This window comes from Podarcis tiliguerta, assembly GCF_965153285.1.
Source record: "Podarcis tiliguerta genome assembly, chromosome: 1".
Lineage (NCBI taxonomy): Eukaryota > Metazoa > Chordata > Lepidosauria > Squamata > Lacertidae > Podarcis > Podarcis tiliguerta.
The window spans coordinates 133,558,712-133,570,412 of record NC_139534.1 but is presented as its reverse complement, the minus strand read 5'-3'; the positions used below and the strand labels follow the sequence as shown (position 1 = coordinate 133,570,412).

The 11,701-nt window shown below is 48.1% G+C and overlaps 1 protein-coding gene across 3 annotated transcripts; it reads right to left on the bottom strand.

Moving 5' to 3' along the window:
• Positions 1–74: 74 nt before the first annotated feature.
• Positions 75–10,187, bottom strand: FKBP3 (FKBP prolyl isomerase 3). 3 transcript variants are annotated; one of them, XM_083431740.1, is made up of 7 exons: positions 9,978–10,187; positions 7,051–7,152; positions 6,218–6,325; positions 5,295–5,430; positions 3,306–3,393; positions 1,726–1,792; positions 75–296 (listed from the first exon to the last, which is right to left on the bottom strand). In XM_083431740.1, the coding sequence occupies exons 1-7, from the start codon at positions 10,077–10,079 to the stop codon at positions 267–269; spliced, it is 633 nt and encodes a 210-aa protein (XP_083287866.1). In that variant the 5' UTR covers positions 10,080–10,187; the 3' UTR covers positions 75–266. The 3 variants fall into 3 exon arrangements, with proteins under 3 accessions (XP_083287866.1, XP_083287867.1, XP_083287865.1); XM_083431741.1 differs by having other exon boundaries at positions 1,726–1,819; positions 3,322–3,393; positions 9,978–10,144; XM_083431739.1 differs by lacking the exons at positions 75–296; positions 1,726–1,792 and having other exon boundaries at positions 3,020–3,393; positions 9,978–10,147.
• Positions 10,188–11,701: the final 1,514 nt, after the last annotated feature.

Here is an 11,701-nt window from a genome sequence, read left to right as displayed (position 1 = left end):
CTACATTTCATAGGTGTGCCAAAGTAAAAAAAAAAAAATGACAGCCACAGATGGCCAATGACAGTCAGAGCCACGTATATAAACCAGTCTTTAGTTAAAGTGATGCTGTACACAGCAACTGGAATAAAAGCTTTTCCACCCCACCCTTGCTGTGTGAGAAACAAGGCCACAAACACATTTCCTGGACTTCCAAGAGCATCTTCACAGTTTTCAGAGATGGGGGGCCAGGAGGAGCAACCCATCATTCAATATCCACCAGTTCCACTTCAAAGAAAAGTTTTGCATTTGGTGGAATTCTAAAGTATGCAAGTTAAGGAATTCGTTCTACGGTAGAAGTTACACTTGCAGAGTGGCAGTTCTGAAGAGGGTCAGAACGCAAAGTTCACAGGAATAGGGGAAGGAAGGAACAAAATGTAGTAAGCATTTGCCAATTGTTGTTGTTACATATCCTATAATTAGCTGATGAAGACCTGCTATATAACATTCCCCCCTCCCCAAAGTTCTTCAAGTACATGATCTGTCTGGTTCAGAGTTGGCATCACCTTCCCTTGAAATATTCAGTCAATGGAGAACACATAAGTACTTAAAACTAGATAGGCAGAGTTTGACTCTGCTCCAGAACAACTTCGGTTACAATTCCTAGCCAAGGGACACGCCACATGGACAGGGCTGCAGCAAGCATTGTCGCATGAAAGGGGAAGTGCAACGTTCTAGCCTGCCGCTTCAGTTCCTTATTTCCAGATCCTCTTGCCTCATCTCCAAACATCTCGGCACTGCCGTCATGCCCAATTTTAGGGATCACATTGTATTTGGCAGCACATAGGGATTCAATTGACCAACTTAGTGTCAGAGATGTGCTTTGCCCTTGTGGAAAGGGTGCTGGTGAGGCCTGCCATGCTGCAGGCATTTCTGCCCGTTTGCATCCCACGCTCCCCCAAAATTATGCCATGCTGGCTGTGCTCTCCCTCCACAGCTGGAGCAGCAGTGCTGGAGGCCACATCAGGAGAGAAGCCTCTTGTACTCAAATCCCACTTGCAGGTTTCCCATTGGGGCATCTCTATAGGAGTACAGTGGTGCCCCGCAAGACGAATGCCTCGCAAGACGGAAAACCCGCTAGACGAAAGGGTTTTCCGTTTTTCAATGCGCTTCGCAGGACGAATTTCTCTATGGGCTTGCTTCGCAAGACAAAAATGTCTTGCGATTCTTGAGATTTTTTTTCGCTCCCCACCCCCTTTTTCTAAACCGCTAAGCCACTAATAGCCTTTTAGCAGCTAATCCGCTAATCCCTTAAGCCTTTAATAGCCGCTAATGGCGCTAATCCGCTAAGCCGCTAATAGGGTTGCTTCGCAAGACAAAAAACCGCTAGACGAAGAGACTCGCGGAACGAATTAATTTCGTCTTGCGAGGCACCACTGTATATTGTATTTTAAAATGGGGTTTCAGAATTTTTAGGGGCTTTTGAATGTCTTATGTAGATTTTTCAATTTCATTGTTCTGTATGGGACAATGACAATAAAGATATCATATTGTATCGTAACAAGCTGCTGGACTAGATGGGCCATTGGCCTGATCCAGTAGGTTCTGATGTCCTTACCTGCACTTGCCCCATGCTTAGACCTTGGGAATTCCTTCACCGGCACCTGGCTTTCTGAGCCAGAGAATTTTGCACACCCACATTTTCCATCAGATTAGTAGACTGCTCAGCGGCACACTTTGCAAGGATACTTGGCATCTGGCTGCCCTTTCTTCCCATAAGCCCATTCCGGTTCGATTTCCAGGTGAGCCTTCTCCCCTGCAGGCTGGAAGGAATGTTTTTGACCTGGGCTATTAGAAGATAAGCTGAAACAATAAGGGTGAGTGGAGCAAGTTCCCTCTGCTGGGTAAGTTAACGAACTCAGCAGGCCAAGACCTTTGTGTTTTGAGGAGGACTAGAGAGCCAGCCTTTTTAGGTTAAATGTTTTACAAGATGTCTGTCTTATTGAAAATCTGGTTCAGATGAATTGCTGCAAAATCATGTTTAATGAATGCATTCTAGTGCTTTTAAGATTATCAGAAAGGTAGAGACAGACTGGTGCAGGATATGTAAAAAAGGGTAAAGGACCCCTGGACTGTTAAGTCCAGTCAAAGGCGACTGTGGGGTTGCGACACTCATCTCGCTTTCAGGCCGAGGGAGCCAGCGTTTGTCCACAGACAGCTTTCTGGATCATGTGCTCAGCATGACTAAACTGCTTCTGGTGCAATGGGACACTGTGACGGAAACCAGAGCACACGGAAACGCCATTTACCTTCCCGTCACAGTGGTACCTATTGATCTACTTGCGCTGGCATGCTTTTGAACTTCTAGGTTGGCAGAAGCTGGGACAGAGCAACGGGAGCTCACCCCACTGCGGGGATTTGAACCGCCAACCTTCCGATCAGCAAGCCCAAGAGGCTCAGTGGTTTAGACCAAAGCGCCACAGCTATATATGAAAGAGAAGTGATGTCCATCCCACAAGTTTCTGCAGAAGAAGCCACCACTGTCCCTGCTGTTTTAGCTTCCTGCAAAATGCCATTTGGAAGGAAATAAACAACCCCTTTCTCTGCCTCTCTTAGGGGCTCATTAATACTGCTTCTATATTCTGCCAAAAGCACAACTGATATGACGGAAGCCATTTCTCCTCCTCCCTATTAGATAAAGGAATCAGTTTCCTATTCCCTGGAACCTTTTCAGGAGGCTGTAGCAAAAGTTTGCACCTTCTGCAGAAGATCACCCAAGGGCACATCTCCCTCCCTCTGCACACGCCACGGGAGACAGGGAAGGGAGAGGTCAGGGACATCACAAGTTGCAGGTCTCGCTAGTAAGGCAAGCCGCAACTTGTTGGCCACTGCACTTGTGAGATGTGACGACAAGTAGCCCAGGGAGTGCGGACAGGTAACAAAGGACACATAGAAACAGCTAAATAGTGAAATAAATAAATCCTGGCAACCCTTAAAACGGCATATACACTTAGGTATCTTAATGCCAATCATCCTAACCTGCGCTCAGGTAAAACATTTAACACCCCCACCTCCTCCCTCCATCTTGGTGGGCAGCATAATCTGTTTCAATGGGCTTTGATGCAAAGACCACTGAGCACGGGAAAGGAAAATGAATTTTGTCAGATGTGCTATGGAGGAAGGCTGACAGACAACGTGCATCAGCTTCTCTTCTTGGAGGATTCAAGCAAATAGCCTGACAGCTGCCTGGCAACAGGAGCTCCTCCCTGACAGATGGGCACAGGAGGTGGGTGGGCCGGCCCAAAGATATCCTAGCTGCACCCACCCACCCTTCCGCCAGGATACTCACGCCTCGTATCACTTTTCCAACGCCGACTTTGAAGCTCAGTGGTTTTGCAGCTTTCTTTTTCTTTGAACCTGAAACAACACCAACATTCTGGAGCTCTTATCCCTCTCTCAGCTGGCTTCTCGCTCTACACCAGCCTCCCCCCCCCCCATTTGGTGCACTCCAGATGTTCTGGACTACAACTCCCCACCCAGAAAGTATCGCTGGTGGTCAAGGGCGATGAGAAAGTTTGCCTTCTGCCCAAAGGTCTCAAGGCAACTTAGATACAAAACAAATATTAAAAACATGCAACAATAATACCAAAAGGTGGTCCCCCTGAGCAAGGGCACTGCTTTGGGAAAGGATTCCCGAGGAGTCACCCACATTCCAGGTCACGCAAATTCACTAGGTAACTAGGGGGCAAGACTAGCCTGGTCACAAGAAGGCAGCCATTCCAGCTAAGGAATGGAGCTGTTTTGATAGTTGCTTAATGGCTACAAAACTCCCACCACTCTGTCAAGAAAGGGGTTTCTCAGTCAAAGCCCAGTTTGCTAAATGTTTAGTGTATAAAAGGAGCATGGAAGACTGAGAAACACTGTGATTTCCATCCCACTCTCCTTTGGAAGCCTGGTGGTGAAACCTCACGAGGGTCATCTCTGGCGCAAGATGCACTGGAAGGCAAGCGACATGTGAAACAGCTTCCGTCTACTATATTTCAGGGCATTTTGCACTGAACAAAGACCCCCTAAATTGTGCTTGAGAAAGAGACATCCGCACGATAGGAGCCAACTCCAGGGGGCCGTGGGTGCTTGGGCACCCACAATAATACAACTTTGGGAGCAGGGCACCCACAAAGTCATTGAGAAAAGCCAGCACTACCTCTGAGGGAAAAGCAGTTCAGCTCTGCCATCCCCAGCCAACTAGCCAGGCACCCTTTTCCGAGGGAGTGGGGGACTCAGACATGGAAAACATTGCCTCACTCGCTGTGGAGAGGAGGAGGAAGAGGAGCCACAGATGTTGGGTGTGTGACGTCACAAATCCACGTTGAGGCAGTGGGCATCCACAATCCTGAGGGCAAGAGAGCACCCCTGATCTGCCCAAACACCTGGGTCTTTGGGTACAGTACAGTTCTAGGCCAGAGGCCAAGCAGACATGCAGAGCAGGAAACAGGGGACCACAAGAAACTCCTGCCTTATACAGAGTCGGACCACTGGACCATCTAGGTCTGAATTGTCATCTATAGTGAGAGGCAGCAGTGGAAGAAGTTCTGACTGTGCCCATGAGTGATGTGTGTGTGTACATATTTGTACGTACATGTGTCAACCCAGACACACTGAATACATCACATCGGCTACAATACGGTAAGTGGAACACTGCTCATGGAATGGGACTCTGTTTCCTTCTCTCCACTGCAGCTCCTGGGAGAGCTGATGCTGAAGGTCAGGGACCCTCTAGAAGCACATGGACAGCATGTGGGCTGTAGATTGGGGGTGCGGGAGTAGGAAGAAATCACAGAAATCTCTTTTTCATTCAGACAACAAGACTCAAATCCATTCAGATCCAACCCATTTGTAAGAATGCAAAATTTGATTCCCCAGTGCTAAACAGACCATGCCCTCGAGAATCCATGGGGAATGCAAACTGGAATCCCCAGACGGGAAGAAAAAAATGCAAACTGCAGCCCAGAAGGAGAGGCGTGGCCTTGTGCAAGACCCGTTCACTTCACAGGCAACACATCTGCTGCATCGTGTTCCCAGGAGATGCTCAGTAGGTCCACAAAGCCACCACCTGGCTAAAGCTAAACAGGTCTGGGTCTAGTGAGTGACTGGGAAGCACAAGTAGAAGCTACCTTGGGTTCCGTGGCAGAAGACAGGGGGGGTATAAATGAGAGAAAATAAAGCTGTGCCTTCAGTCACAGCTACTCTGGTCTTTAAAGCCCACAGCTTCCCCATCTCTGTGAAGAAGAGAAATGCCACCTTTTCTGAACACTTACTTGTCTGAATGTTACTATCGAAGACTGTTCCATCTTGCAGCTTCCCTGTATACCAACAGTGAACGACATCGCCCTTTTTGGGAAAGTTGATTTTATCCCCCTTCTTCAGTACTGACTTTGTATATTTTGGGGGGCCCTGAAATGGGAAGAGGGAAGAAACAAGGGTCATGCTCCCGCTCTCACTGTTCCAAAAGGTACAGAAGTTGACCAAAGCATTGCACAAAAGACAATGAAAAAATGGCTTCAGAGAGCAGAAAGGAAAGACAGCCGCCCGTTAGCTCTGCTATTTAACATTAAAGCTTCAATATGACTGAACACAATGCTCCACACAGCTAGTAGATGAGATCACAAAATGATGTGTACGCTGGACAACAGGGTGAAGGCTGCAATACTTACTATACACAGTTCCCTGGGAGTAAGCCCAAGAAATACAACGGGACTTATTTCTGTGAGGATGTGTGTCAGACTACGAAGTAAATCACTTAGGACTCTGTGGCTATGTTCAGGGAGGATCTTAAATTCTGAGCTCTTAGAATATGTGCTGAAGTCTGCCTGATTTAAGGTCGCCTGTCCAGAAAATGCTGCAACAGGTCTGATAAATCTCCAAGGGAAGAGAGTTCCCTGGAGGAAATTGCAAATGGAACCGACAGCTGGTTCCAATCCAGATATTCAAACCCTTCGTGAGGGTGTGAACTGGGACTTCTAGGCACACAGCTGCACTTTCTGGAGAGAAGTCCCCACGATTACAGCCCTGCATTTTCTTGGTGAGGAAGATCCTGAAATTCTGAAGCGGCTCTTCTGTGTCCAGAAGAGGTGCACCCCCCCTCCTGCCCATTTTGCCTGCTCCCTTACATTCCTGCAAGGGCTGCCTCTTCCCACCAGCCAGAGTCTGCAAATCATACCTGACTGTTCTCCTCACCTACCTCATCCACAGCTTCCTCAGGCTTCGTCTCCTTGGGCTTCTCCTCATCAATCTTGACATTTTTCACTTGCTCTGCTACATGCTCTGGACTCTCAGTGCCCTTAAATCTCTAGAAAGAAAATGTGTTACATCGGTGAATAAATTCCTGTCCCAGAGGCATCTGGTTGGCCACTGTGAGAACAGGATGCTGGGTCAGGATGCCATTGGCCTGATCCAGCAGACTCTTCCTACATACTCATGGTAAAGGAAATACAATCCATATCATTTCGTATACCTTATAAAGGAAGGAAGCCGAGTCACACAGGACACAGCGAGCTTTAACTTACAGGGAAAAGACTTATGGAAAATGCCACAAACCAGAGACCCTACAACACTGACTACCAAGCCAACAAGCAGACTGCACAAATGAGCACGGAAACGCTGATGGCTGAGCTTCCTGGAAAGCTCCACCACCCTATACTGGGCCTTCATAGTCATTTGGTTAACTATATTGATCCACAGCAAATAATTACCAGGTTTTTAGAGAACTTAAGTAGGAGCTTGTATGGCAAAAGACATATTATCTCCCTCTCCCTACCATCAATGGCTACTGAAAATGGCTTTCATCTTAGTGATCCATCTCATAAAGGCTAGAGAGAGGCACTGCGCCAAAAGGAGAGGCACTCCTAACCTGCATCAATCACCCTGCAACTGTTTCTTAATTTTGATTTTGTTAATTGTTGTAAGCTGCCCTAGAACCCGCTAGTGAAGGGCAGGTAATAAATTTGATTGTTACGGACCTTAGCCACAAAGATTCTAGTAATAAGATCTGCTCAGACAAGGCAGGGTACCTACCTTGGTTTCAAAGAGCTCGTTATACGCCGTGATCAGCTGCTCCTTACTGGCCGTCTTGGCCACATTTTTTATCTGTCCTAGTAGTTTGTGCTCTGACAGGAACTAAAAGCAAAACCAAGAGCGTTAGTTCAATACCGGGAAAGAAAGGAGTCATGTCACTCTCTTGCCATGCAGCTGGGATTATGGGAAGTGCATTTTACGGAGTGGAATACTCTGCTTGAACCAGACCACATCCAATGAATGAAATCAACTGACGCCTCTTCTTCCAACCAAGCTCAAAAATCTCACGTGGGCATCACAGGTAATACCTTGTGGCCACGCACTGGGGGTGAACTATAAACCCTGAACACAACCCAGTGGCGGCACAGGACAGAGAGTTAGTACTGGGGCCATGCTAATCTTCTCTGTATCATTCCAATTTTAGTATATGTGCTGTTCATGTAGGCAACAACAGCGGCGAGAATTCTTCTAGCCAAAAAATGGAAACAAAAAGGACCAAGGAAAGAAGACTGGCAGAGGAAAATGATGGACTTTGCAGAACTGGCGAAGCTGACGGGGGAAATCTGAAACTAGCGATCAAGTATTCCAAATGGACTGGAGTAAATTTGTATGCTATTTAAGAATACAGTCATACCTCGGGTTACAGCTGCTTCAGGTTGTGTCTTTTTGGGTTGTGGGCTGCCGAAACCCTGAAGTACCGGAACGGGTTACTTCCGGGTTTCAGTGGTTGCGCATGTGTAGAAGTGCTAAATCGCGCTTTGCGCATGCGCAGAATCGCAACCCGTGTGTGCGCAGATGCAGGTTGCGAATGTGCATCCCGCACGGATCACATTCACAACCCGAGCAGCCACTGTATTGTAAGCAATTAACAACACTAGTAGGCTTGTCTGAAGACTTGTAATGAGAAATTTTCTATTTATATAAGTTTTGAGATATTTTGCAATGTGTGCAATTATAACTGGAAAACGTACAAAATGCGATAATATGGAGGTTAATAAAGAAAGCCATGAGGCTAAAGAGCCACAGAGGTAAAGTGGATAATAATGATGTGAATATATGTTATTACAGCGGTACCTTGGGTTACATACGCTTCAGGTTACAGACTCTACTAACCCAGAAATAGTAACTTTGCTTCAGGATAAGAACAGAAATCGGGCTCCAGCAGCGCAGCAGCAGCAGGAGGCCCCATTAGCTAAAGTGGTGCTTCAGGTTAAGAACAGTTTCAGGTTATGTACGGACCTCCGGAACGAATTAAGTACTTAACCCGAGGTACCACTGGGTTAAAGCCTCAGCGCCTAGGGCTTGCCGATCAAGAGGTTGGCGGTTCGAATCCCCGCGGTGGGGTGTGCTCCCGTCGTTCGGTCCCAGCGTCTGCCAACCTAGCAGTTCGAAAGCACCTCCGGGTGCAAGTAGATAAATAGGGACCGCTTACTAGCGGGAAGGTAAACGGCGTTTCCGTGTGCGGCTCTGGCTCGCCAGAGCAGCGATGTCACGCTGGCCACGTGACCCGGAAGTGCCTTCGGACAGCGCTGGCCCTCGGCCTCTTTGAGTGAGATGGGCGCACAACCCTAGAGTCTGTCAAGACTGGCCCATACGGGCAGGGGTACCTTTACCTTTACCACTGTAAATGGATAATTAATAAAAATTATAATAATAAAAAAGGAAAGACTCAGTGCTGCCCTTGTGACCCCCCTCCCACCCAGCTGCAGGAATCAGCAGTTGTCACCCAACCCAGAGGGATCCCCTGCAAGGGGAACCTCAGTCGCAATCCTCAGCCTTTGCATCAAGAGTATTTCTTGCAAGCTTATAGGTACAAAAGAAGGCCCTGCAATCAAACGAAACCCCAAAGTTGCTTCTCCTTCGGCATTTATTGACGCCCTGCCTTTTCCCCTGTCGGCGACTCAAGGTGGCTTACAGATGAAAGCAAAGGCCAGCGCAGATCCATGAACATAGGAAGCTGCTTTGCCCAGAGTCAGACCCATTGTTGTCTACTCTGACCGGCAGCAACAGCCCGCAAGGGTTTTGGGCAGGAACCTTCCCAGCCACCTCAGGCCTTCTGCCTGCAAAGGGGACAGGGGACTTGGTCCCTTCGCTTCTTTTGGGGGGTGATCTTTATTTTACAATTAGAAAAGGAGGGGAGCTTTGAATGCCCCACAAAGACGAAAGAAGAGGGGCAGCTGAAAATGCTGGGCTTTGCAGAACTGGCGAAGCTGATGGAGAAAAACTGAAACCAGCACAATCACCTATTCCAAAAAGACTGGAGTAAATTTATACAATATTTGAAAGATAATTGTAAGCAGCCAACAACGCTAGTAGGGTTGACTGAAGACTTGTAATGAGATTTTTTTTTAGCTTTCTATATTTATTTGAATTTTTAGTAATGAGTTATATTAGAATTGGAAAACATATCAAATGCTGTGATATAAAGGTTAGCTTTGAAAGCCAGGAGGTGAGAGGGAAGGAAGGCGACAGCCTCTGAGGAGCCAAGGAAGTCAAGTGGATAATAATAATAAGGATGTGATTATATATGTTTAAATGGAAAATTAATGCAAATTATTTGAGTGCCCCACAATGAGCAAGAGCCCTTGGGCGGTGGGAGGCCGGAGCGGGGCTGGCCAAGGGGGCGGGCGGGCTCCACTGCAGGGGGTTGGGCTGGATGACCTTCGGGGAACCCCGTCCACCCTCGCGACTCAGCTCCGTGGATAAGCGGGGCGCGACGGGGTCGAGGGAAAAGGGGAGGCGGGAGGCGCTGGCGGGACACGCGAGTTCAGACGTTCTCCCCGCACGCGTGTCGGGCGGGAGGCGGCCCCGCCCGCTCCTCGCGTGTCTCCCGCCCTAGTCCAGAGAGAGAGGGGCTGTGCGCCGGCCCCTCCGCCCGACACGCGTGTCCCCGCGACCGTGTGAAGGGAGGCCGAGCGGGCGCCCACCTTGTGCGCCGCCTGCTCCTGCAGGAAGCGGACGATCTCCTTCTTGGGCAGGGCGTCTCCGCGGAGCTCCTCGGGGCTCCAGGGCCGCGCGGGGGCCGCCATGGCCTCGCCTCCTCACACGAGCCGGCGCTCCCTCACGAAGCCGGGACTACATTTCCCAGCGCGCCCGCGGGTGCCTTACGCCGCCGCTTTGCCCGCTCGGCATGCTGGGAAATGTAGTCCACGCGGGGTGGGCAGAGACCGGCCGGCCAAGGGGGCCCCCGGTGCATGCTGGGTAGGGCTCGCTGCGGCAGCTGTGCGGAGGTTCATAGATATATGATAGATAGAGGAGGCTGCGAGGGAGGGAGCGGGGATGCGTCAAAAGGAAATGAATGGATATCTATCGGAAGCTTTTTATCCATGTAACTTTTTTTGGGTAACTGTGCATTGTTGTGATATTTCGTTTAAGTTGTCCGTTGCTCCTTCAGTTTTTTGTAAATCGCTTAAGTGATATTTTAAATGGCATGGAAATTATATATATATAATTGACCCATGTGCACAATTAATAATGCACAATCAGTAACTGATATTTGTTTTTACTTCGGAAGAACTAGTTCATGCTCTCCGCACCAGAATAAGCATGCATACCAAAGGAGAGCTTATGACAGCCTGTCTGTCTGCCCTTGAAGAAAGGAGTTCTGGCAGTTGTGGACTGAGGAGGAATTCCCACATCAGCTTTCCTGACAGCAGGACTAATTGTCCTTTAGTTAGGTTGGATAGATATGAAAGATCTCCCCTGACCAAGAGAGAGGGGCATACCTTTTAAATAACTAGCTTTCCAGGTTGCTGGTGTAATAAACATAAATCTGCCCTTATTCCCTTATGGGGGACACAAGAGCCCTTATAGAGTCCTTTGCAGGTTCTCCATCGGTCGGAGAAAGGAACAGAGGCCAACCAGAGAATATTGAGAAGCAAAGCAGCTGGTAAGCCTGATCTTTATTGAACTGTTGCAACAGGGTGCTCCCCTTCACACGCAGGAAAGGAGGAGGACCCAGAACAAAGGTGTGCCTGCCCTTATATAGACATTTTAAATTGCCCGCCCTGGAGTCCAAGACCACCCCCAGAAACATCATACATGCATCACAGAAAGGGCGGTCTACAGCAGAAATCTGAGTGTGTTGTTTATCTCCTGTCTGGCAGGTTACCTGTTAATGCTTACTTGATTGGATACCCTGGGGAGCCTGGCCAGTCTTTTGTAATGACAAATACTTAGTTCCTGAGCCAGGTCACAGGCTCACCCTATTCATACACAGACATACCCTTAAGACATGATTTGTGAATAAAAAGACAATGGGGAGGCTTTTCCATTTTCCTTGAAAAATCATTTGGTCAGTTTGGGAGTCAAAATGGTTCCAGGGCTGCTTTCCTGTGCTGCTTCAGACATGTGGTTTATATATTTATGTACATGTTTTCTTGGTACATTTATGAACATTTATTATATATATAAGACCTTAGATTTTTTATTTCACTGGTTAGCTGCACCTTTCGGTACCCAAGTAGGAAACAAAATTCTGTGATGATTCATAAAAACTCGATAATTCCGTCTGGCAGGTAGCACCTACACTCTGGAACTCCTTCCTATTAATGTCAAGCAGGTGCCTCCACTGTCCTCTTTTCGGTGGCTGCTAAGTACATAGAATCAAAGAACTGGTGGAGATGGAAGGGACCCAAGGGCCATCTAGTCC

Coding starts and splice junctions, on each gene's coding strand:
- FKBP3 (XM_083431739.1), bottom strand. CDS start 10,079: ATGGCGGCCCCCGCGCGGCCCTGGAGCCCCGAGGAGCTCCGCGGAGAC. Junction 7,153..9,977: donor AGGAGCAGGCGGCGCACAAG/GTGGGCGCCCGC, acceptor TTTTGCTTTTAG/TTCCTGTCAGAGCACAAACT. Junction 5,431..6,217: donor CTGAGGAAGCTGTGGATGAG/GTAGGTGAGGAG, acceptor TTCCCATTTCAG/GGCCCCCCAAAATATACAAA.